Consider the following 27,426-nt stretch of genomic DNA (forward strand, 5'->3'; position numbering starts at 1 on the left):
TGAAAGCATTGGAAGCAATTGTAATTGTTGCTGTGAGGCACTCAGGGAGAGGCATTCTCTCAGGCAGCCCTGACCCACACCAGTTAGTGCTTTTACATGATAACAGTATTCATTACCTTAGCTCTGAAGCAGGAAGATTTTCTGACCACACACAAGAATCTCAAAGGGTACAGATATTCTCAGTTCAGTGTATGTTGATTTAGGTGTGTAGTTTCCTGCGGCTATGTCTGCGCTAGCGTTTTTCAGACAACTGGTGCAACTCCACTGGAATCAGCTATATATGACAGATTCCTAATGTAAGGAGGGGATAGGTTTTTACTACTTTATTGTCCTGATTTTTCAGAAGACTGAAATGTTCCCAGTGCACACTCCTAAGTTAGTTTGGCTCAGGGCAGATCTAAATGATAGAGTGATAAAATGACTGTGCCCTGTTTACAAAAGCAGGCACCCCATGACCTGCTACCTGTAATGGTGGGAGGTTCCGTCCAAAATACTAGTATAGGCAAAGCTTTTGTATCAAGGACAAACCGGTGTAGAATACTATCAAATACAACTCTTAGCCTGCAAAATAACAACAGGAAAAACACTGCAGGTTGGTGGTGCTATGTAATTTAATTTTTAAAATACAATAACTTAGCATCTGTTATTCTTTTAAATTAAAAAGAAATTTTGCAGTAAATATATTATATAAAAGCTAAGGACAAAGTTTACCACTTATGTATTACCGAATGTATAGTTCTACAATGAAGTAGGGCTGGCGAACAATTACCGGTAGTTGTGTTCTATTATATCGGTCACCATGGTATTTGAATGCCCTCCAAGAGTGCATTTAGTGACAAGACTCATGTATGTCACTTGTGGTTCTTGCCATATTATTATTTGTTTGTATTATGGTAGCATCTAGGAGCCCCAATCATGATCCAGGAAACCATTGTACTACATGCTGTACAGAAAAAAAAAAAAAAAAAAAAGATAGTCCCTGACCCAAAGAGTTTACAATTGAAGTTAATTGTACTGCTGAAAGTACCTCTTAAGACAGAATTTTCCATTTCAGTTGGATGTCTAATTAAAATAACTGCATGGTCTGTCTGGAAGAGTTGCAAAAGCAATGGGCTTCAGACATATCTTAATCTGGTCTATAATTTTAAATGACAGATAGGTTTATTTGATTGTGGTATTACCACCAGATCTTTTCTTAAGGGAAGAGACAAATCATTTCACTATCTGTTCTGTTTTTAGTTAAAAAAAAAGATTTTTACAAATTAAAGGCCTGATCTTGCAATTAACAGTCCATGGGCAGAGTGTTTTGCAGTACAGAACCCTACTGACTTCAGTGGGGCTCTAAGCAGACGCAGCAGTCTGTCTGTGCTTTCAATTGCAGAATCAAACCTTGGTGTCCATCATGGATTTAAAGAGAATAAAGAACATAAGATGCACTTAATGTCAAATATTTGGATCTACAAAGGATTAATATAGACCTAGCTTGAGTGCAAAATGATGGTCAGTCAATTTAGTCTAGAGCTCCAATGAACAAATATTTTGACTACTCTGAGTGGTTTTCGGGACTGGTTGGAATGTGGGAGGAGAGGATCATATGTGTAAAACATAGGAGGATTTGGACTGTGTTAGAAAGTACTTAGGAGTGGTTTCTTCCAATGCTTGGTGCTAACATTGCTAACTATATTCACAGCAACCAAACACAGCTTTTCTGTTAGTACTTATGAAGTTACACAATAGTTCAATGTGTGCATGGGAGTGGGGCAATTCCCTTTGATAGGTGACCAGAAATCTATAACAAAAGGTTTTGTGATCCCTCTGCACCCTTGATTGGGATTTCTTCAATTTGCCAGTGAGTACTGTCTTTTTACTCATGTATGTTTATTTTACCATCTGTTTACAACACAGTTGTTAAAAAAATTTTCTGGTGCTGGGATCAGTTCACTGAGAAGCAGGATCTCACATTTCTAAAGGTGGATTGGAGAATAAAGTAGAAAATAAAGTGCTATATTTACAGTTTCTACTCAGACATTTACAACTTGAAACTACTGTAAATCAATTGGTGAACTGGGAAACAAAGTGTTACTATGAATAATTATGAAAGTTTGGTATTTATTTGCTTTCTGAGAAGTAATACTATGTAGCAGAAGAAAGCCATTCAGGTGGCTTGATAAAACAGAATGGACAGTTTTTGATCAAGTTTCTGAACACTTTATGTTCTAACCTGTGGGGAAAAGAATCGTCTTCAAGCCAGATTTGTCATGCTCCCTTGTTTTCTTGATGTTCATCAACCCACTTCCTAGATCATACTGCTTTTTCAAAATCTATCTTATCGGAAGGATTTAAAGCATCTCTTTTGAAATTTGGCTACCTGGTCATGTTATTTTGACTCTGATATTAGTACCCTGAAATAAATAGCTTGCAAGTGACACACTACACATCCGTGAGTCCTCATCCTTGCCTAGACTGTTGTCTTCCAGCCTAAAGGACAGCCCAGGGGTAAAAGCCTAGCTTACTCTTAGTTCAACCTGTCACAGTGATTATCATCTTTGTAAATGTTCTAGATGATAGTTTGAGCTGAGTGAACTTTCTTATGGTAGTTCAGCGCAGTGTGAAAGAGCTGAATAGAGTAGGGCCCTAGAGAGGACTAGCACTGGCTGAGTGCATCCCCTATGCCAGTGTTTCCCAAACTTGGGACGCCGCTTGTTTAGGGAAAGCCGCTGGCGGGCTGGGCTAGTTTGTTTACCTGCCGTGTCCGCTGGTTCGGCCGATCGCGGCTCTCAGTGGCCGTGGTTCACTGCTCCAGACCAATGGGGGCTGCAGGAAGTGGCGGCCAGTACGTCCCTCGGCCCGCGCCACTTCCAGCAGTTCCCATTGGCCTGGAGCAGTGAACCACGACTACTGGGAGCCGTGACTGGCCGAACCTGCGGACACAGCAGGTAAACAAACTGGCCCGGCCCACCAGGGGCTTTCCCTACACAAGCGGCGTCCCAAGTTTGGGAAACACTGCCCTATGCAGACCACTGATGTGCTGAGTAATGCCCTAATAGGCACAGTGTCAATGCAGAAGAGTCTGACTTTTCAGGAGTTGGGGGGAATGGTAAGAAGTCAGTCTGGGTGATGTGAGAGCCCCCAAAGGAACTTTTTATTTTTAGTACTATTCTGTCTGGTCCTATGGATATGAAGCCTACAAGGCCTGGGCTCTATTGAATTTGACATGACAGATAAAGAGTTAAAAGTCTGAGAGCATTAATTTTCATAATTTAACTAAAAATATATACATTTTGTAAAGTTAATGTGAATTTAATATACATGATTTTTCCACATAAAATCCCTCTGCACTGTCACAGCTATACCCCAGGCAGAGCACCAGCTGCTACAACGCCCAAGATTCCACTTCTACAAAACAACCAAATTGGAATGCATGTTAAAAATTGGATAAATAAATCAAACGATAATATTCCTGAAGCACAGTAATTATTCCCATACAGAAACAACTTTATTCTTCCAAGGCTTTCAGAAACAGATGCCAAAGTATGACTTTGGATACATTTTTAGAGAATTAACTGGGGACCTGACTTGTTTCAGACAGGCAAGTTTTATAACCAATTTCCTCCCTGGAAATAAGAAAGACTTACTGCTTCTCCAGTGGAAACTGATGAAACACAACTACTCTTGTTCCTGGAGGCAAAAGAGCGACGGCTGGAGACAGAGGCCCTGAATGATGATTCATTTATAGAACCTGATGAGAGATCGCTCTTTGATATCCGTATGAAAAATCGCAAGCAAGGAACAGCACTACGAATGGTTTTCCTAAAGGGGAACAGGAAAGTAAAAGTTACAAGCTGTGTAACACCACAAATACTAGCAGCACTGTTTGGAAAATGATCTGACAGAAGTTCTCTCTCTTTCGGTAATCTCAGTAAAGCTTTTGGTTTTGTTTTATAAAGATTAAAGATTACTTGGAAGTAGCTTGTTAGGGCTAATGTGAACTGTTAACAAGACAAAAGGAAAGACATCACATGGATTCAGCACCTTTTAACCAAAAGGATTTAAAGGATGCATGGATGAGTAGTGAGAATTGAAAATACAATCAATTTTTAGTCATACGTTCAACTTAAAAAATGATTAGTTAATTTAATTGCAAATAAATGATTAATACTGCAAACATACAAAGCTATTGAACCATAATGGGTCAGATTCTCTCCTGTGACGAGATCTGTTCTGTGCACGGGAGAAGGGGAGCAGCCTTGGGGAGCCAGTTATTATTTATTTGTATCATGGTAGTATCTAGAAACCTCAGTCACAGACCAGGACCTTAATGTGCTAGGCAATGTACAAACACAGAACAAAAAGATGCTTACAATCTACAAGCATTTACAATCCGCACAACGTTTAGTAGCAATCTAAGGGCCTGTCTACACAGCATGGCAATGCACACTAGACAGAGTCTGATTATGGATTTTTGGGGCCCTGGGCCAGAGCAAGTGCCTCCTCCTTCCCTGGCGCTCCTGCAGGGGAAATGGGGTTGGGGCGCAAGGGCTTCCCCCGCCCTCCCAGCACTCCTGTTGGGGAATGGAGCTGGCAGGAGTGCCGGGTGGATGGGCATAGTGGGGCAAGCCCCCATGCCCCAACCAGAGTGCCAGGCAGGCGGGCGGAGTGGGGCAAGCCCTTGTGCCCCAACCCCCCGCAGGAGCCTCGGGTGGATGGGTAGGCGGAGGAGGTCAGGGCACAGGGATGCCCATTTTTCTGGGGACCCCCAATTGGCCGGGGCGCCTGGACATGGGCCCAGTGGCTAATCTGCCACTGACACTAGAGGGGAGTGAATCTACAGTGCACCGATGTGTTGTGCATGAACAAGCCTGTACAGACCTGCTGGCATAAACTAAAAGTTCCCCAGCACGCTAGCATAACCTGGGGCCAGTTAGGGTACATGTACACTGCAATAAAAAGCCTGTAGCCCCGAGTGTCAGAGACCATGTCCATTTACCTGGGCTTGTAGGACTAAAACTTGCAGTATGGCATTTGGGCTCAGACTGGCGCCTGGGTTCTGAAACCCACTGTCCTCATGAGGTTTCAGAGCTCAGGATGTAGCCCGAACCTGAACATCTACGCTGCAATTTTGTAGTCCATCAGCATGAGCCCCATGAACCTGAGTTAGCTGACCCAGGCCAACTGCAGCCCTTTATTGCAGTGTAGCCATACCTGTAGTGTGCAACGCACTGGCGTGCTTCAGAATTCACACCCCTCTCATGCACATTGTTGCACCATGCAGACAGGCCTTAAGTAACAGTTATGGGTCCCTGAGTTTTTGGGCTGATCTGTGCTGGCTCAGCCCCAGCATAAATTAGAGCAGCCTAGGGGGCTCCACTAATCCACGCCAATTGGCTACACTCCACAAGGGACCATATGCCAGTTGAAAACTGGCAGATGATAATAGGCAGAGCCCTCTGGTCCTTCGCCCAGCCACCCCCACTCCCCGTGATGGGGTGGTCAGTTGGCATAGGAGCCAGGCATGTTGACTTGAAGCCAACTGATGGTTCTTTGCTGAGGGAATTGTCAGCTGGTTAGCGATGACTCGATTCCAGCTCCTTGAGGCTGCCTGTGTTGTGCAAAGCAGATGGTTCAAGGGCAGAGAATCTGGCCCAATGCCTTTGTACTTGGTATAATAAATCTACAACCTCATATCACTCCAGATTAATTCTAGCGCAATCACAAAATACCAGCAAATATTGCTACAGACAGAAACGCACAAAGACAATGAATAAGATAGGACAAGTCACACATACAATGGACAACCACTACTGCTCTGTGCACTTGTGAATCACATATCAGTGAAGGAAGCGAAGACATATATTAAACTCCAGAAGCACATGTTAGAGCTGGATGAATATTGCAACAACAACAAAAAATTGCTTGAACATTAATTCAACTTTTTAAACAAATTCGTTTGTTTATGTTTGCTCCCCTGTTCCCATTGCCCATTTCCTGTAAGTCTAACAGTGAACAACTTTGCTTGCGTGTGAGGAAATAGTGAATTTTCAGCAAATACTCCAATATTCAAGAAGAAAATATTACATTTGTAAAAGTTCACAGAGGCCTCAGAAATCTGATTCTGAAAGATACTCTCACATGAATAAGGAACAAAAATGTACCATATGATCTGGGAATCTAAGACAGATTGCAGCATATTCGGTAGTCTTTGTCTACAGACCTGACTGGGACAACGGAATGGAAGCCTTAATGTCTACAGGCGATTTGGGCCCGAATGAGTGCTAGCTGGCTGAGTCTTAGATTCTGTTCTTGCAATGAGTCCTGCCTATGCAATTGCAGAGCCCCTCCCTGACTTCAGTAGCGCTGAGTGAATGCAGGGATCTGCCCCTGTGGAGCTCACTGCAGGATTGAGGCCTTAATCCAGGTGAGACAGAAGTAACGCTGATTGGGTGGAAGAAATAACCGGAAGAATTAACAACCGATTTATTGGTAGCTGAGGGAATGCAACCAGTGACTGTGATACAGGTTCATGGTTGAGATGTTTTCTTGGACCCCAGGCTGCTGCTGAATTGTCTGACAGAACCTGTGGCCAAGAGTACTGTTTTCTGCCTGCAGCTAGGAAGAGAAGTGCAACCACTTCTTTGCTACCATAATTCATGCCGTTGTCACACTGGGAATATATAGTTGTAATGCACTCTCCCATCACTATTCAGTAACTAAAGCTGGTGGCAACCTGCTTATTAAACACTGGAGCTACATGAACTGCACTAGCTGCCTGTGAATTTCCAGGAAGAATTTAAGGTCTATTGTAACCTTTCAAAGACCTGAATGGGCTTAGGAGCAGGTTACCTGGGAGACCACCTGTGCCATGCTTAAAAAGAACAGGAGTACTTGTGGCACCTTAGAGACTAACAAATTTATTAGAGCATAAGCTTTTGTGGACTACAGCCCACTTCTTTGGATGCATATAGAGTGGAACATATATTGAGGGGATATATATACACACATACAGAGAGCATGAACAGGTGGGAGTTGTCTTACCAACTCTGAGAGGCCAAATACTTACAAGGGGAGATAGATTCAATGTTTGTAATGGCTCAGCCATTCCCAGTCCTTATTTCAATCCTGAGTTGATTGTATCTAGTTTGCATATCAATTCCAGCTCAGCAGTCTCTCCTTGGAGTCTGTTTTTGAAGTTTTTCTGTTGTAAGATAGCCACCCACAGGTCTGTCATTGAATGGCCAGACCAAGGAGAGACTGCTGAGCTGGAATTGAATAAGGACTGGGAATGGCTGAGCCATTACAAACATTGAATCTATCTCCCCTTGTAAGTATTCTCACTCACACTTCTTATCAAACTGTCTGTACTGGGCTAGCTTGATTATCACTTCAAAAGATTTTTTCTCTTACTTAATTGGCCTCTCAGAGTTGGTAAGACAACTCCCACCTGTTCATGCTCTCTGTATGTGTGTATATATATCTCCTCAATATATTTTCCACTCTATATGCATCCGAAGAAGTGGGCTGTAGTCCACGAAAGCTTATGCTCTAATAAATTTGTTAGTCTCTAAGTTTAAACACAGAAAGGAAATTTTTTGTCAATCATTTAAACAAAATCCCTTCAAATCACAATGAAAGTAACAGCAATGATTCTAAAATGAAATGAATGCTAAACTTTTTTTATTAAGTAATATTTGTTTAGTTTTGTGTACAGTTTTTCTCCGTATTTAGTGGTTTTCAAAAAAATTTGTTATTTCCAGTCATCTCTGTCATGGAGATATGGTTTATTCAAGGCTATCAGAATTAACATTCAAATTTCAAGTCTAGTTCTTTCACGTCATACTATAGCTTATTGTACTGGCATAGAGAAAAATGATGAGATGTATTAGGAAATGTAGCTGTTCACATCTCAAGTGAAGCTGATTGAAAAATGAAAAACATTTTGCAAAAAAATTTTTTTTCATTGACACTTCAAACAAAAAACTGACAAAAATTTGAAAATTTGAAAAATTTTGACCAGATGTAATATTGAGATCCTGATTTACCAGCAAGATAATTCTGGATACAAAATCATCATTTCAAATTGATTGAACTCCTGGTAATCCAATAATGAATAAGTCAGTGTTCAGACAGTGCCTTTTCAGCAGGTATCTGCAGTTAAAAAGTTCTAGGAATAAACACCTGATCAGTCCAACTAATGAACTTCCACAGGATTTATTGGACCTCAGCAAGGCTAAAAAGAACACACATGCCATGATTATTAAAGAAATTCCTGACATTTCTATGACTGTAATTCGAGTCAGCACTATTTTCTCTGTTATATGCAATCATTTTTTTGGCTTATGTAAAAATATATTGTAAATAGGTATGTTTCATTTCTTTGATTTCTTTTTTAAATTCATCCCACTACCAACAGCAATTCTCAGCACAAGGAAACGTCCTGCACTGTGAGCATCACACTATCATTTTGAACTGTGTGAGAACTCTTTAGTTCACTATTCCTGAACTCTCTGACTCATGTGTACCATCCAAACCTATCAAAGTCAAAAAGGGAAAAGTTGGTTTCACTCAAGTCAGAAGATCAAAGACAAAATTGTTTTCTTTTGTTCATAGTCAAAAACTGAACAAAATGTTTCATCTTTGTGATATTTAGAGTTGGATTGATGATTTGATTAATCCAACCCATTTCACCGTTTGTGAATTATCCATAAACAGACTTTGATCTTGGAATATTTGTTCATTAGTCAGACTTATTGGGGAATGATATATGCAAATATATTTCCTCAATAGACTGCTTGCAAACTATTCATTGTGTCTACTTATTCGCTATTTGTAACTTTCTATTTGGTCTGCATGATTCATTCTCCTAAGTGACATAATATTGCTTCTACTCTCTGACTGGATGATTCTCAGACCCATAAAGTGCTTTCACTATGATTTCATGAACACTTCTGGTGTCAGTAGTCATGGAAATACAGATGGGAAAGAAGGGATGGGATTTTTAAAAGTGCTCAATGGTGGCCTAACTTTGTTCCTATTTAAATAAATGGAACATTTCCACTAACTTAAAAGAGAATAAAATTAAGCCAATGCTGAGCACATTTGAAAAGTCCTTGCCCCATAATGTTTTGGTCCAGGAATTCTACTCAATATACAAAGACTCTCAGGGTACGCCCAGACTACCCGCCATATCGGCGGGTAGCGATCGATTTATTGGGGATCGATATAGCGCGTCTCGTTAAGACGCGCTATATCGATCCCCGAACGCGCTCCCCGTCAACTCCGAAACTGCACCGGAGCGAGTGGCAGTAGCGGAGTCGACAGGGGAGCCACGGCCGTTGATCCCACGCCATGAGGACCCAAGGTAAATCAATCTAAGATACTTCGACCTCAGCTACGCTATTCACGTAGCTGAAGTTGCGTATCTTAGATCGATTCCCCTCCCTAGTGTAGACCAGCCCTCAGAAGCAGTACCTACAGTATAGTGCTTATTTAGGGAACAGTAATATATTTCTTTACAAACATAAAATATAAATATGAAATAATGGAAAGAAATAACTTTGGGTCAGAAATTCCAGCTTCATACTATACTTTCCTCTATTTCCGCAAACCAATGAAGGCTGGTGACTTCTGAAAGTAGACAGGGAAATCTGACATATCCCCTCTAAGCAGTCTGGGAAGATGCCCACTCCAAAAAAGATATTGGCAATTTTTGATTCTTCACTAGCTCTTTATTTTTAAGAGTTATGCTTCCTATAGGAAATAGACTTCCTCTCTGTGTATTTCTCTCTTCTCCAGACTTTCAATAGTTTGGTCCCCATAGGCAGAGAAATGAGCGTAGAAAGGCTAGTCACCTCTAGTGAAAACCAATTAAGATGTAAAGTGGTACAAACATTTTTACTGTACAGTCAAGACATTTGACGGTCTTCTGAAATTAAGCAGGAAATCAAAATGTTGAGGGTGCAAAATTGTCTAATTTGGAGTCTAATTTTCAGAAAAATATTTTCTCATTTTTGTATGAATCTTTTCTTCCAATATCTTCATTAATTACATATCAGATATTCAAAGTAATTAACTATCTGGGTTTTCCCAGCATCCAACTGTGGGAAATATCAGAGCTCCAAATGAGACAATGCTGCAATTTCCCCCCTACTGACAATAAAATCTTATAGACAATTTACACTGCCATCTACTGGTACAAATCTTTATATATTTACCATCACCTCACACATTTACTTTGTTCAAAGGCTTGCTTATTATATATTATATTGTACAATGTCGCTTTATAAGAGATACTCCTTGAAAGAATTGTTGGCGAGTCATGTGAAATATTGAAAAACAATTATGGTTAGAAGAAATTCTCCTTCTAAAAAAATCACATATTTTCTGTTGAAAATAGGTATTTGGACAGAAAGTTGTGTGAAAAAGAAGTGTTTTCACAGGATTCTTAGAAATCAAACATTTTAGAACTTTTACAGGTAGAAACCGCCCCTGGACTCTTTCCTACCAAGTTAGAAAACAAACCAGAAAAGAATAGTGAGCAGAAAAATATACAATGGAATCTTCTGCTTTCCACATCCCAATTTGATAGAAAAAATATCATTGCAATCCCATTCCAATTTAGGGTTTGTTTTCAGTTTTCATGGTCTTCTTCTTTTAGCCATGGAGATGAATCTTGTGTTGATGGATATAAAACAGGCTAAATATCTTTGAAAGTGCTGCATTTGAGCTAGTGCTTGATCTTGGTTATATCTGTTTGTAGTAGGCAAAATCTAAGTGACCATCAGCCAGCGAGCTTTCCCACTGTTAGCTGGAACAATTATACCATATCCAACATAATCATTGATGACAATCAGCCATATTGGGTGTCCTTGGATCCGTGCCATCATTAAGGCCAGCGGTCTAACTGGAATGAAATTTCACAGCAACTCTCAGCAAAGCCTCTGGCTTAAAGGAAGCCCAAGGCTTAAGCTGCTGCTAGGAAATGCAGTGTGAGTATGTGCTAGTTTGACACCATTCAGCTGGACACCTCACTAGCCCACCCTGGGGTTTAGTGCTTTTTAATATCTTTTGAGACTGTACCACCGAAAGACCCCAGCCCTTTGATATATTTTGTCTTGTATAAGATGAGGCAGTGCTTTTGTGGAACAGACTCCTTTCAGACGGCTAAAGGATTTTCAGCATTTAAAAAAAAATCACCTATTATGGAACAGCAGTGTTTCAACCATTTACAAATCAAAGACCAGATTAATGACCTTTACGAAAAGCATGATGTATGCTTCCCCAGGCTTTTCCTATGGTAGCAGGGGAGCAACAAGTTGGATCTTGTGGGAACTTTGTGGAGGCCATGAAGGAGTCACTAATGGAGATTGTAACAGGGCCTGTGCTGAGAAGCAAAGAAAGTTTGTTTTTTTTTGGAGGTCTGCGTAAGATTTATCACATTATCCCTCCACCCACTCCTAAGTACTATCCTAACCCACATGTGCCTCTCCCCAATTAGTCTCACCCTAATTTTATGGGTTTCCCCATCCATGTGACTGGGTAAAATCCTTCCTTTTGCCCTCCCCCGACCTATCACCTACATAATGTTCTCATTTCAATGGGAATGGATGGTCACTATACCCCCTCAACCCCTGTTTCACTGAGGTCAGAGGTGGTGGGTAAAACAGAATTCAAATACTTCAGCTCAGAAACCCATAAACCAGTTGTGAAGGAACCAGCAAGGAAAGAAACAGGAGAAAAAGAAATAAATCAGGAAACAATTCACGACAATCACACAGCAGATTTACTGCCCTTAGGTATACTTGGATTTCAAAAAGCAAGATGGCATAGCGCAAATAGTCCATCCCCATTCAGAAAATTCTCCACGTAAGATTTATTTTAAAAGATACAACAACAAAATAATACCCGCATTTCCCAACAAATTCAGTGTGAAGTACTAACCCTGGGACTGAAAAGTTCTCACTTGTCATAAGTGCAACCCCCTGGGCCTGTAATCAGTGTTTCCTCTAAGCTGCGCACCTGCGCAACAGTCCATCAAGTGCTGCGCACTTGACTATTACAGCCGCGCGGGGCCAGGTGGGGGCCCAGGGAGGCCCGCCAAAGAGGGCGCCCTGTGCAGGGTTTGCCTCAGTCCCCCTGACCTGCTGAGAGCCAGTTGGGCTGACGGAGGACCAGCCGAGCCAGGTGACTTCTCCGGAGCAGGGGTGCCCCTCCTCCCCCTGCTGTGTGCAGCCGCCGCTGCTCTTGTTTCTCCCCCACGCACCCGTTCCTCCCCCGGAGCCGCTCTAGGCCACACTGCTCCAGACTGGGAGCATCCTCCTGTGTGCTGTGTGGGGGGTGAGGGGAAGGCTGATGTGGGGTGTCCCCTTCCCCCCGCCTGTGTATGCAGTCGCCACTGAGCTGGGGTGACATGACAGGGGGAATCTAGCTGTGCTACTGCCTCTCTGGGTCCAGAGCTGTTGGCAGCTGCTTGTGTCTGAAAAAGCTTTCAGGCTCCTGACCCGAGTGCTTTCTTAAAGAGACAGCATGCTCATATACTCACTCAGGTGCACAGACACTCCCCTCAACACACACACACTCACTCTGTTACACACTCCCCTCAACACACACACACTCTTTCTCTCTCTCTCTCTCTCTCTCTCTCTCTCTCTCTCTCACACACAGTGTCTCTCTCTCTCTCTCTCTCTCTCTCTCACACCCACCCACTCACCCACACCCCCAGGGCTCCCTGCATCCAGGTCACTTTCCCCACCTGGGCTGTGCTGTGAGGTGAGCATCAGCAGGTGCTGCTCTTCTGCCTTCTCCTTTCACAGCCCAGGTAGGCAAAGTGACCTGGATGCAGGAAGCCCTGACGTTGCTCCTTGCTTCCCTGCACAGTTCCCTAGGGGTGCGCGGGGCAGGGAGCAGCAGTCCAGTGCGGGAGCGAGCAGCAATGCCAGCTGCTCCGCCTGTGCATCCAGGTCAGTTTCCCCACATGGGTGCAGGAAGGAGATGCAGGGGTTATGGCTGAAGGGGGCACAGTGCAGAGGTTCGGGGTGCAGCAGAGGAGCAGAGGGGCTATGGGTGAAGGGGGCACAGTGCAGGGGTTAGGGGCGCAGGAGGGGAGTGAAGGGGGCACAGTGCAGGGGTTTGGGGAGCAGCAGGGGAGCAGAGAAGTTATGGCTGAAGGGAGCACAGTGCAGGGGTTAGGGGCGCAGGAGGGGAGTGAATGGGGCACAGTGCAGGGGTTTGGGGTGCAGCAGGGGAGTGGAGAGTCTATGGGTGAAGGGGGCACAGTGCAGGGGTTCAGGGCGCAGGAGGGGAGTGGAGGAGTTATGAGTGAAGGGAGCACAGGGCAGGGGTTAGAAGTGCAGGAATGGGGCAGGGTTTGGAGCTCAGAATGGCAGCAGGGCCATCTGTACATTACCTTGATATTGCGCATAACAAAATTCATCCCGTGCATGGATGGAAAAAATTAGGGAACACTGAGCAATTGCAATAACTTCTTTATTCTGTGGCCCACATTTTACAGCTATTGGGCCATATACACCACTGACAAAAGGGGGCACAGATCTACTGATTTCAATGGCACTGTGCCCACTTACTCCTGCAGTGAAGTGCCCTCAGTAGAAGGGATTATTATGAATGTATACATTTGTATGTGTACTGACAGACAATTGTACTGTGTTTACTGTACCTGTATCTTGGGTGAATTATTGCATAGATGATAGGATTGTAGATTGCAGACGCTTTGGCGATAACAGCTGGCACAGATTTAGAATATGGAGTTAGAGTGTTGCCATGGCTAAAATTAAACAAAAACAAAACACAAAGGTATTTAATGGATGTGTGTTAACTAAATTACCAAAACATACTACTCTTTCTTGATTGACTATGTGCTGTGATCGTCTGACAACAAATAGCTTTGAAAAGTTAATTTGTTTCAGTGCATTCCTTGGTGAGACTAAGACCACCATGATTTGGTGCCATACTGGTTACATTTACTTGGAGAAGCTGAATGGCCATCAACCAACGACTTTTTTGTTTTTAAGAATGACAAGCACCCAGAACACACACAATAACTTATTTCTCTGTTGTTCTGCTAGTCAGAAGCAGGAGGAGAGATTATTAATGTGGAGAACAAGATAGATATGGAATGGTAATAACAAAAAACGATTCAGAATGAAAATCTCATATTGCCACCCCATAGTATCAATTTCATTCAACACATCAAAGGGCATCAAGGAGACTGAAATTCCAGTGTCCAAAAAGAAAGGGAGGAGCGTGAAAAAGGGGAAGTGGGCTGAGATCAGCTTTAGCTGTTTTTGCCTCAAACTCTCCCAGCTGTTAAGAGGAGTCTAATTTCCATTGATCATGTAACTCCTACTAATATCAGTGAAGTTGAATGTGCATCAACAGGGGAAGAGGTCTCCCTACAGGGGGAGCTGGGAAGGGGAGGAGGACATGAGCTCTGAATTTAAAAAGGTGTGGAAAAAAGCCTCTTGACTCTCTCTCTCTACTAGTCACCTAGTCACTGTCTTGAGGAGGGGGATTCTTGAGAGATCAGATATGAGGAGAGTGATCATCTGCTGAGATGCCTAGGATTACTCTGCATAAAATCAAAATACACACACACACAAAAAGCAGCATGAAGGAAGTGAAAACAAAAATCTGTGCTCAGGAAAAAAAAAAGCATACAAAGTTTCATGTAAGAAATGAAATAGACACTAGCTAATCTTGTTCTCTTTTATCCAAAGGGCTATCCTGAGGAATGCTATCTCACCTCTAATCTGGTGTCTATTTTAACTCCTTTTAAAAGGAAGATTAACTCCTTATGGGTGACAACACTGATTATAGTTAAATCTCATTTACAGTCCAAGGAGGAGTCAGATTTATATGAAATATCTCAGGGCAGCTTCAGGCTAGATCACTTTCTCCTCATTACTAACTTATCTTGACTAAGGGCCACCAGATTTCTACTTACCCCGCCCATGCAATCATGGTGACACAAGCATATGGAGACCAAGACAAGACAAACACAACGATGACCACAAAGGCAATTTTTGCCAGCTTCCATTCATTCTTCATGGAATGCGAGAGGTAGGATTTACGACCATAGGACCCTAGCTTCTGAACATCCCTGTGAGAAGAAGAACAAGGGAAGTCACCCAGTGTAAGAAAATGTTTGGTACAAGACGCACAATGTATTATTAGCAATAACTAAAATGGAGCACACACTTTATCTTTCTCTGCCCAAATATACTCAGTTATTTAATATCTTAAGGATAAAGATCTTACTCTGCTACACCCTGCAAAGGGGAGTAAACATGCAAAATGGCCTCAAAACAGCCAAGAGGAGTAAGCAGGAAGAAAGACATTGCCTCTGTGACATGCTCACTCTTTGTCCTCAAGAATAGCCCAGATGGGGCTCTGCAGTTCTGAGGGATGGGGCTAACACAGCTGGGGAGTAGCATGGTCCTTTTGGAACCAGACAGATCTCCAGTAGTGAATGAGCAGGAAATCCCACTCCTTGCCCTCTGCGACATTGCCAGAGGCACAAGGGGGTTACTCAATGATAGTTCATTTCCTTGAGGAGCCATGCTGCCAGGGTTGGGTGGGTGGCCAGACAGCAGAGCTGTCATCAGGGCTGATCTCATCTCTGAGGATTCCATGTATTATGCATGGATTCACTCCTCACAAGGGCAGCGCTCCTTGCTGCCTACACACTTCCACTGACTCCTCCCTGTCTCTTGAGGAGATGATGTCAAATGAACTCCACAGATTCCAACTCACTGAGCCAGGTATATTGGTATTGTATGCTGGCTACTTTGCAAAGCAAGAGCACTGGTGAACCTGGCACATAATGTTTAAGGGGGCTATTTTACATTCCTGCAGGTTTATCCATCGGACAGTGGTATTTGAGCCAATGAGAGATGACATTCTTTTTACTTAGAGATAATTTTTGGAGATCGTGGTTTAGCTGCAGATATTCTGAAGGAATCATTAATACAAGCCTGGAGAAATTCTCACAGCTATTGTGTGGGGATTCTTCAGATACCATCATCACTTTTTTATGCCAGCAAAATCAACTAATATCCTGCAATTTATAGTAAACTGGTCTGACAGGATTTAGCATAAAAATAAACAAATTTTAGTGAAGATTTACTTAAAAAGGAAGGCCACTATGCAAATCAGCACTGCGATGAGCTGCTTCTATAAAATGATAATACACAAATAGATGCACTATGGAAGAAGCCTGCAGAAGACAATGTTAGCCAGTAGAATACATATTCAATTCTTGCAGCAGCTGTGCTGAATGCTCATATGCAGTGATATTGCTTTAAGGACTAAGTTACCATTCCTTGTTATCAAATTTGCAATTGCAGAGAGCATTCACAACCCCCCATTCAGAAAAGCACATAAGCAAGTGCTTAACCGTAAGCACCTATGCAAGTCCATCCCTATTCAGCAAAGCTTCTTAACCATGTACTCAAGTCTCACTGTAGTTGATGGGGGTTAAACATGTGTTTAAAGTTAGGCATGTGATTAGTTACTTTGCTGAAACAAGACAACAAGGCTTGATCCCATTCAGGTCAGTGGAAAGATTCTGACTGACTTCAACTGGATTAGGATTAGGCCCCGAATGAGTAATATGTACAAATTGAGAGGCAAAACAATAGAGAGAGTTCCCTTTTTGATCTCTGATCAGGCCAAATTTTTAGTTCAAATATTACAAGAAGAGGCTGAGTCATGTGCAAAACAATTTGTACCTGTCTGTATATTTGCATGAAATTTGGTCAAATGCATGCACAACTAGATGTGTGTACACCATGGCCCATCTCATCTCCCCGAGTTCAGCTGTAAAAGCTGTGATTTCTGGAATGTCTACAATAAATGAAACTCTTGAGGTATAAGGACTTAAGTCTGTGGAGTGCGCCAAAATCAGGTGATGGCCATTTTGCTGTATAACAGATTTATTCATTGTCATAACCTCCCGGGGGCTTAGATGATGAACCCAAACACTGAAGAAAATGAAAAATAGCTGAATATGAGAAAATAGCATTTCTGCTTCTGTTTATCTAACCCAACTGTCTATCTGGAGCATGTAAGCAGGGAGTTCTCTGTATTGTATTTCTGTAGGACATCAAAGGAGAATACAGATTCAGTATAAGCAGCATCATTAATATATCTACTGCCCAGCTTGATTTTCAGCCAGGAGCTTTAAAGTATGCTTTACAGCAAGAAGACAAGAGATTTAACTACTCTTGCTACCCTGCTTACCTGCCAGTACTTCTTATGGCCAGAAACATGAATAAATAGCAATGGAATATTATAACCAGGGGAATGAAAAACACACAGCAACATAACATCATGGTGTAACTTCTGTTTGCTGGGGAATAGGTTACATAGTCCCATGTACAAGATATCATCAACCCTTCTGGCACATAGGAACCTAAGAAACATGAAAAGTAAATATATATATACATATATACACACACATCGTTTGTACAATTACTGGTCAAGGTTTAAGAACTGGACAGTTAACAAGCAAATGGTAATACTATACATGTGACCCTCACTGGCCATCCTGTACAGCATAATTACTTAGCTGCTGTATTGTACAAGCCAGTTCCAGAATACGGAGAGCACAGATACAAAGTTGGCATGCATCTTGTCTCCCACCTAGTCTGAACTCATTAAAAAAATTGCATCATGCACAGACAATAAGAAAACTGCTAGAAATCTTTGAGGGGGGTCAACAAGCATATAGACAAAGGGGATCCAGTGGATATACTGTACTTAGATTTTCAGAAAGCCTTTGACAAGGTCCTTCACCAAAGGTTCTTAAGCAAATTAAGCTGTCATGGGATAAGAGGGAAGGTCCTCTCATGGACTGGTAACTGGTTAAAAGATAGGAAACAAAGGACAGGAATAAATGGTCAGTTTTCAGAATGGAGAGAGGTAAAGATTGGTATCCCCAGGGGACCAGTCCTATTCAACATATTCATAAATGATCTGGAAAAAGGGGTAAATAGTGAGGTGGCAAAATTTGCAGATGATACAAAACTACTCAAGATAGTTAAGTCCCAGGCAGACTGCAAAGAGCTAAAAAAGGATCTCACAAAACTGGGTGACTGGGCATCAAAATGGCAGATGAAATTCAGTGTTGATAAATGCAAAGTAATGCATACTGGAAAACATAATCCCCAACTGTACGTATAAAATAATGGGATCTAAATTAGCTGTTACCACTCAAGAAAGATCTTGGAGTCATTGTGGATAGTTCTCCGAAAACATCCACTCAATGTGTAGCAGCAGTCAAAAAAATGAACAGAATGTTGGGAAATATTAAGAAAGGGATAGATAATAAGACAGAAAATATCATAATGCCTCTATATAAATCCATGGTATGCCCACATCTTGAATACTGCGTGGAGATGTCATCATCCCATCTCAAAAAAAGATGTATTGGAAAAGGTTCAGAAAAAGGAAACAAAACTGATTAGGGATATGGAACGGCTTCCATATGAGGAGAGATTAATAAGATGGGGACTTTTCAGCTTGGAAAAGAGATGGCTAATGGGAGGGATATGATAGAGGTCTATAAAATCATGACTGGTGTGGAGAAAGTAAATAAGGAAGTGTTATTTACTCTTTCTCATAACACAAAAACTAGGGGTAACCAAATTAAATTAATAGGCAGTAGGTTTAAAACAAACAAAAGGAAGTATTTCTTCACACAACTCACAGTCAACCTGTGGAGCTCTTTGCCAGAGGATGTTGTGAAGGCCAAGACTGTAACAGGGTTCAAAAAAGAACTAGATAAATTCATGGAGGATAGGTCCATCAATGGCTATTAGCAAGGACGGGCAGAGATGGTGTCCCTAGCCTCTGTTTGCCAGAAACTGGGAATGAGAGACAGGGAATGGATCACTTGATTACATGTTCATTCCCTCTGAGGAACCTGTCATTAGCCACTGCTGGAAGATAGGATACTGGGCTAGATGGACATTTGGTCTGACCCAGTATGGCCATTTTTATGTTCTTAACTGTCAGTCTTCCATGAGCAACTTTTTAAAGTACTCCAAGTGGTACATGATGGCATTTTGAATACTGTGTAGGGGAGAGAATCTATCCAACTGCTCCCTCCACCTCTCAATTACTTGCAAGAAGGTCATTTTCAGCAGACACGTTTAAGAATCTTTCATAACAGCAGATGTGTTTTAAAGGCTGAAACCACTGTAATTGAGGGTCTTTTGAGATTACTTTGGAGACGGTCTCTCATTTAAAGGGATTCATAATGTTACCTGTGCAAATTTGATACAGACTAAATCTTTGCGAAGTCTCATCCTAGAAGCTACTTCCCCTACCCCTACTTTATACATTGATATGTCCTAAAAAGATGTGGGTTGGATGTGGAGGGACAGCAGGAGATCCAGAGATTCTGCAAAGAGGTATTTGTGATGGATCTCAGCAACCACCCTCAGGGAAAGGCAGGGGGAAGGGGCTGTGTGTGGGATAGGTGTGTGGTGGTTAAAACTGGACTCATTTTACACAAGACAGATGTCAAAACTAGTCCCAATAAAATGTTCAAAACCCCTCCGAAGCATTTCTAAAACCGCTTTCTTGCAACATCTGCATATAAAATGCCTGATGGTGTGGTGCACTAGAAGGTTTTTACTGGCACTAATTTAGGATTTTGCGCAACCTAAATTGCTCAGTGTGTGCGCTCCACTCCTGCTCCCCGCATCTGAAACATGTCTATGCTGAGAGTGAAGCAGGAGAGAATAGCACAAAGCTTGCTACAGCAGCGTTCTGCTGGCTGAGGATTTCCTTGTGCTGGGGGAATCCTCTGAAGCTGGCATGAAATGGCTGCAAATGTACTTTGCACCAGTGAAATGGTAAATATAGGGTTACCATACGTCCTCTTTTTCCCGGACATGTCCGACTTTTTGGCACTCAAACCCCCGTCCGGGGGGAATTGCCAAAAAGTCGAACATGTCCGGGAAAATGGCAGCTCTGCTCCTCCCCTGACTCTTCGGCTCTGTTTAAGAGCCGAGCTGCCTGAGCACTACCGGCTTCGGGCAGCCCCCGTGCCTCTGGACACTGCGCCGCTGGAGCCCGGGAGGGGAAGTGCCCGGCTGGGGGTGCAGGGTCCGGAGGCATAGGGGCTGCCCAAAGCCCGAGCGCTACCGGCTTCACGGTTTGCCGCGCAGCCTCCAGACCCTGCGCCCCCGGCTGGGCGCTTCCCCTCCCGGGCTCCAGCTGTGCTGGGGAAGTACCGGCTGGGGGCGCAGGGTCTGGGGGCTACCCGGCAAACCGTGAAGCCGGTAGCGCTGGGGAACCCTTTCCCCATGGCTGGGAGTGGGAGGGAGGAGAGGGCGGAGTTGGGGCGGGGAAATGGGCGGGGCCAGGGCCCGTGGAGGGTCCTCTTTTTTTATTTATTAGATATGGTAACCCTAGTAAATATCTGCCCCAGGATATTGCATTAATTCTGGGTTTATGTACGTGTGTATTAGAGCAGGAGGAGCAGTGACTGCTGTAGTTAAGACTGCATAAGCATTTCCTAACCATTCCCTTCCAGTCACTCAGAACTTTCACCTTAGTTCAGTGGAAGGCCTGAGCTCTGCATAGGCAGACTCTTACACCCACATGGAGTTCTGCTGAGGTCTATGGGACTCTGTACAGGTGCAGGCACGTGCCCATACAGATTCCCTGGCACAGTCAGGGGCTTAGGCCCTGATCTTGCAAGCTGACTAGTGGAGTCAGAACCTTATGCTCCAGCTTAGCCTCACTAAGGGTATGTCTATACTGCAAGTGTATGTGTGCTTGTAGTATGGTCACACTTGTGTGCTATCTTTAATCTAGCTGGTGCAGGTAACAGATGTGGCAGCATGAGGTTCAGCACAGGCTAGCAACCAAGGGAAGCTGGGTATGTACTCTAGTTGTTAGCTCCTTGCCACCATGTCACACTGCTCTTTTTACCTATGTTAGCTAGACTGAAGCTAGTGTGTGCACCTGAGCTGCAATCACACCGTCAACTGCTGTGAATACATACCCTGAACAGCAGGGGCGGCTCCAGGCACCAGCGCACCAAGCGTTTGCCTGGGGCGGCAAGCTGTGGGGGGCGGCCTGCTGGTCGCTGTGAGGGCGGCAGTCAGGGAGCCTTTGCCAGCATGCCTGTGGGAGGTCCGCCGGTCCCGCGGTTTCGGCGGCAATTCGGCGGCTGGTACGCCAAAGGTGTGGGACCAGCGGACCTCCCGCAGGCATGCCGCCAAATCTGCGTTACCAGCGGACCTCCCGCAGGCGCGCTGCCAAAAGCCTCCTGACTTCCGTGCTTGGGGCGGCAAAATACATAGAGCCGCCCCTGCTGAACAGGGTAACGTGCAGGTTCATGGATCAGCCTGTAGGATTGGGCCTTAGATTTTAAACACTTTAGGATACAGCCTAAGCAGGGACCGCTCTGTCTTAAGGAGTGTGACACACACTGTCATTGCTTAACAAATAAGAAACAATCCTAACGGGCTATGCAGTAAAACCCACTGCTCCACCTAACTCCTTTTCTTGATTATGAGCTGTAAATATAAGACACACAGTGCTGAATATCAAAAGCAGAACTGTGGTGATTAGAGAGCGAGTGCAAGCTTTGGAATGGATATAAGCAGAGATGCTAATTAGAAGAAAAAAATCAATGAAGGCAAAGGAAAATAGCTTGAAGATGCTCAATATAATTTTTCTTCACTGCATGTTAAATGAGATTTCTTCATTGTCTGACCCTTTTAGCATCAGAAAATCCTCTACACTCGATGAAAGTAATTCAATTAGCATTTGCATGCTGGCTAACTTACTATGCTAACAGAATTTAGAGTATTCTCACCATCAGGGTAAAACTGTACTGTTTTTGCTTTCCAGAGACAAGACAAGGGAAACTCAACATATTAATTAAGCTTTTTTTTTTTGTTCTCACTGCCTGGCTTTCACTACCAACAACAAAAAAGAAAAATATCACTCATTACCCACTTCTGTTTCTTCACTCAGGAAAGCTGAACAACAGTGGATGATGTCAGCTGCACTCTTTTAAAAAGTTTTTAGAGAAAGCATATCAGTGTATTCCTCCCTGTGCAGGGAGCAATGATATATTGATATAATGCACTTCTAACAAAGGCACAGTCACTGCTGTGAAGGAAGTGTGAGACGCCTGTAATATTTTATGAATATTAAGTGTGTGTTTGATTTTTATTGTATTGTATGCTATAGGATTTCAAGGAGGTAATTCAGGCATCAGCTCACGTGCATGTAAACAGGAAAGTGGTCAAACACTTCTGACAGACACCATTTACCAATATATATCTTAAAAGGCCATGCAGAGAACCAATTGCTTTGAAGTCTATCCTTGTCTCCTGTTGTCAGATGTCACCGGTGTGGTGCTCTGCTCTGCTCAATGTTGATAAGTCGGCTGCGTGCGTGTGTTCCCTCTGTGTGCTGCCTGACAACAACTCCCACCTAGTGGGCACATAAACCAGTTTAAACAGGGTCAAGAGACACAGGGAGACAAGGGGCAAGTCTACACTACAAAATGAAGTCTACCTAAATTACGTTGACATACAGCCACTGCAGTAATTGAATCAGTTTTACACGTTCACACTACGTCCTTGTGTCCGCGGTGCACATCCTCACCAGGAATGTTTGCACCGATTTAACTACCAGGGTGGAGCATTGGGGATGGTTTCTGAAAGGCAATCACAGTCGACATAAGCAATGCAGCATCTATACTGATACTGCGGCAACCTAACTATGGGTATGGCTACACTTGCAGCTGTACAGCGCTCAGAGTTAAACCCGCCTTTGTACAGCTGAGTAGGGAAAGCGCTGCAGTCTGTCCACACTGACAGCTGACAGCACACTGGCGTGGCCACATTTGCAGCTGCATTGGGAGCGGTGCATTATGGGCAGCTATCCCAGCATTCATGTGGCTGCAACGTGCTTTTCAAAAGGGGTGGGGTGGGGTGGAGTGTGACAGGGAGTGTGGGGGGAGAGAGAGTGGGTTTTGGGGTGCTGAGAGTGTGTCAGCACGCTGCCTTGCAAGTTCCAACCCCCCTGCTCTCCCTGCTTCTCATTCACTCACTCAAAGCAAACAGCAAAATGTTTGCTTTTTCACTCTGGTACGGAGCTTTGAAACGGCACTTCGGCATTCCTGGAGCCGATCACAACAACGAGAAGAGTGGCCACTTGATAAAGGGATTATCACAGCGCAGCAAGTTAACTCCTCGTTCACACTGACACCCGGGAGTTGTAGCCACTACGCTGCATCTCTTATTCCTCTTGGGGAGGTGGAGTACCTGCAGCGCTGTAGCCAGGGAGAGACAGTGCTGTACGTGCCTTGCCAGTGTGGTCGGGGAGTGAAGTACAGTGCTGTGGGCGGCTTTATTGAGCTGTAACTCGCAAGTGTAGCCAAGGCCTTAGTTGTCTTAAGCACTACACCTCTTGGCGAGGTCGAGTTATTAAATCGGTGTAATGGGTAAGTTACATCGGTGGGAGCTACATTTTAGGGTAGAAACTTACAGAGATGGGTTGACATAAGGCAGCGCATGTCAATCTAACTCTGTAGTGTAGACCAAGCCAAAGGATGTTGGGGGTGGATAAAGGAATGCAGTCCCTAGAGGAGGGACACACACCCCACCCCCCGCAGAGAAGCAGACTGAACCCCAGTACCAGATGTGGGGGAGTATAGACAAGTTAGGCCTACCTAAGCACTATGCCCCAATAGCAACTATGTGAGCAAAACCAGACAATCACTATGCTCTTGGATGAACTCTCAAAGACAAAACACCACATCACCTGTGGGGGAACTCTTCTCACAAAGCGATCACTCTGTATCTGACCTATCAGTCCTCGTCCTCAAAGGAAACCTGCACAACACTTTCAAAAGATGAGCCTGGGAGCTTAAATTCATAATTTTGCTAGACACTAAAAATCACAGATTGAATAGACACATTGGATTTATGGCTTATTACAACAATCTAAAGCCCATTATCAGTAATCACTCCCAGATGCTTTCCCCCCCACCATTTCTTTTCTCCCTATTACCAGCGAGGTGTTAACGGGTCACTTTATCGTGAATGGTCCCATGAAATGTGTTAACTACTTATGCTGAACCATCTGTTCCATCTTATATTTAGCTGTGACTTTCTGATTAAGTTTCCCAGACCTGAAGAAGAACTCCCTGTAAATTTGCAAGCTTGTCTCTTTCTCACCAACAAAAGTTGGTCAATAAAAGATACTACCTCACCCACCTTGTCTTTCTCGTATCCTTTGACAAACACAACTACAACAACACTGCATACATAAGCTTTAGGTAAGGCAGTTATGCACGTAGACAGGTTTTTAAATTTAAAAATGCTTCACTCTTGTTATGCTTTGTTCTTACTGTTGAGCTTAAACTATGCTTTGGAAAAACTGTTTTATGTTGTCATGGGGTCCCCTCACTAGTAGGGTGTCTCCTCCTGGCTACTCTGGGGATTAGCTCCTTCCAGGTCCAACAGCTCCTTCTGTCACTCGTGCATGCACCCTACTGCCCCGTGCAACTCAGGGTGATCTCTCGTCATGGCTTGGCTCTCCCAGGCATTTCACTACAGTGAGTCCCTTATGGGGTTTTAAAGTCTGATTACATGACTATCCCAGAGTCTCTTCTGCCCAGTCTGTGCCACTTCCCCCAGTGGCTAGTAGGGGAACCCAAGCCCACCCACTAACCCAGGTTCCAGACCAGGGACTATGTTTAGCCAACCGTGTTCTGCTTTCTCCCAGACCCTGTTGCTCTTTCCCTAGACTCCTTCCTACATCTTCTAACTCTCCTCTCTCTGAGTCAACCCGCCCACACTCCCTCCTCCAATGGGTTAACTGCAGACTACTTTGCTCTGTAACCCCCAAACACACCTCTCTTCTTTCACAGGGAAACTGCAGACAACTTCCCCTGCAGTTCTTTTCTGTTGCCAGCTTCCTGGCTTTATATCAGCCCTGAATGTTCCTTCTCAGCTGGGCTCCATCATCAATCAGCGTCTCAAACCATAGTTCTCCCTCAGGTGCAGCCTATCAGGTAAATTAACCTAATTTACCCTGCTCTGCCTTGTGTGGGGGTGAATATCCCATCCCATATGTCACTGTGTTCCCACACTGGTCACAACTCCTGACGGGAAGACTTGTAGGGCTCAAACCATTCGTGCCTGCTAAGGAATCACTGTTGGTGCACAAGGTGCACCAGTTTGAGAGGGGGAAAATTGTGCAACTTCACCTTGAGAAGCAAAGACATAGGCTTGTAACCCAAAGGGGGTGGGCTCAGAAAAACTAAGCAGCTTGAAAGGTCAGGGCCGCCCGGGGGGGCAAGTGGGGCAATTTGCCCCAAGCCCCCACGAGAGTTTTTCAGGGCCCCTAGAGCGGGGTCCTTCACTCGCTCCAGGGCCCCTGGAAAACTCTTGTGGGGCCCGGGCCCCCGGAGCTTCTTCCGCTCCGGGTCTTCGGCGGCAATTCAGCAGTGGGGGGTCCTTCTGCCCTGGGACCCCACCGCCGAAGCACCGGGTCTTCTGCGGCAATTCGAAGACCTCAGGCCCCGTCAAAGGTGCAGATAACCCTGGACTATGACAACCGTGTTTTGGGAAATCAGCAGATGTGGCAACTGCAAGGCTGATCTGGTTTATTTTCTTCTACTGATAGCACATAATTGTTTTAACTCATATATTAGGAATTAGAGATGGAAAAGAACTATCAGGTCACACTACAATTACCCTGTCAGTGCAGCATTGTTCTACTTGCTTTGCCCAGTTGAATTTTACAGAACTCAGGTGATGGAGCTTTCATTGCGAGAAAATTCCACATTAATCTATAGAGATATACCTATCTCATAGAAGTGATTTTTTGCCCCACATCCCTAGGTGGCCCCCTCAAGGATTGAACTCACAACCCTGGGTTTAGCAGTCCAATGTTCAACCCACTGAGCTATCCCTCCCACATCTTAACAAACCACATTGCTAAGGATTTACTTCCTGACCATTGGGTTTCAGTATAAATTTCAATGCAAAACCTCTTAGTGTAAATGGGACTCAGACCCAATTTTTATTGTTGTTATGGTGGCACTTATGATTAAAGACTTTGCAAAATTTTACCGCAGGCAAACGAATGAATAAAATGTGCAAGCCTGATTAAAGGCAATATTTTTGTGTGTTATTTTATTGACATATCCAAGGCTTTCAATTAAACAGATCATTACTTACTATTACAAGAATTAATTGCCCCAGATATCAATGCTAAAGCCTTATTCTGAATTAAATCCTACACAGTATACTCAGCTGTAAAGCTATTGATTACAGGCAGATGTCTTTTGCAGCTCAATTTAAAGCCCAACTGCAGGAAAAATGCCATATTCTATGTTCACACTAATTCAGTTTTAGATACTGGCAACAGAAGAGTTGTAAGACAGCAATGATGACACAAAAATGTGGTTATTGGGATATCTAATGTTAACCTAATTGGTTATCTTTTAAAATAAAGCTAGCTAATAAACAAATCAATACAGAAAACTAGAACAGCGAAACAAGGCATGGAATTATGTTATCTTAATATTAAATCAAAAAGGCTATTGTCAGTTGTCATATTGCTGCTTCAGTTGCAGTGAAAGGAATAACATGAGGTTAAATCAGGCTTCCTAAGATTCTGATGAAGGGGACGAGAAGGCTGAAATGTTTCTGCCTTTGTAGTAAATGAATAGTTAGGATAATATTAGGTCTGGTCCAAAAATGGAAAGCATTTCCAGTGAAAAATTAAGAAAACAAAATAAAATATGGGTTTGTTTGTTTAAAAATGTGGCAGGTTTTAATTTTTCATTGAAATCAAACAAAAAATTCATTTTCATTCAAAATCAAACATCTGAATTTGATTGAAACAGAAACAATCCCCTCCCCCCTTCCCATTTTTGGTTCTACACTAGAAAAGGGGACAAAAGACAGAGAAAGGGAGAAAACCCACAATATCTAGATTACTTTTTGTTTTGACCAAAAAAAAAAAAGGTCAATTCTAAAAATACAAAACATTTTCAAGCAGAAAGTGGCATGCTTGTCTCAGTTCCTGAAAGAAAACATGAGTAAATAGATTTCATTACGATTTGTGATGAGATTATACACTCTTGTTAAGTATGAAGAGGTTTTTCTGCTTATTCAAACCCTAAATGCACTAATTCAAAATATTCAAGTGTTGTTCTACTCTGAAAAGTGTCTGTGAACACAATGTCATGGTCTCGCAATAATTTCCATAATAAAGCTGCTCTGCCTATAAGTAAAAATCCATTCCCGCCACACCCCTACCCCCAACTACCAGCCCTGCAAACTCAGCCTCATTTTTATTTTTTTTGTGCAACAACCACATCAATAAATGTCCTGCTGGCTAAATTATACCCTTTGTTACATC

The 27,426-nt window shown here is 43.3% G+C and overlaps 1 protein-coding gene across 6 annotated transcripts in view; it reads right to left on the bottom strand.

Annotated features, from left to right (window-relative positions):
- The window catches only part of LOC101944215 (melanopsin-like), a 70,372-nt gene that overhangs the window by 11,448 nt on the left and 31,498 nt on the right, over positions 1-27,426 (bottom strand). For all 6 annotated transcript variants that reach the window (XM_042856407.2, XM_024099947.3, XM_005278461.5 and 3 more), the window contains 4 exons: positions 17,254-17,425; positions 14,957-15,112; positions 13,670-13,777; positions 3,636-3,810 (listed from right to left, as the gene is read on the bottom strand). In XM_042856407.2, the coding sequence (XP_042712341.2) occupies positions 3,636-3,810; positions 13,670-13,777; positions 14,957-15,112; positions 17,254-17,425 (611 nt within the window). The remainder of the gene's footprint in view (positions 1-3,635; positions 3,811-13,669; positions 13,778-14,956; positions 15,113-17,253; positions 17,426-27,426) is intronic.

The sequence above is a fragment of the Chrysemys picta genome, chromosome 5 (genome assembly GCF_011386835.1).
Source record: "Chrysemys picta bellii isolate R12L10 chromosome 5, ASM1138683v2, whole genome shotgun sequence".
NCBI lineage: Eukaryota > Metazoa > Chordata > Testudines > Emydidae > Chrysemys > Chrysemys picta.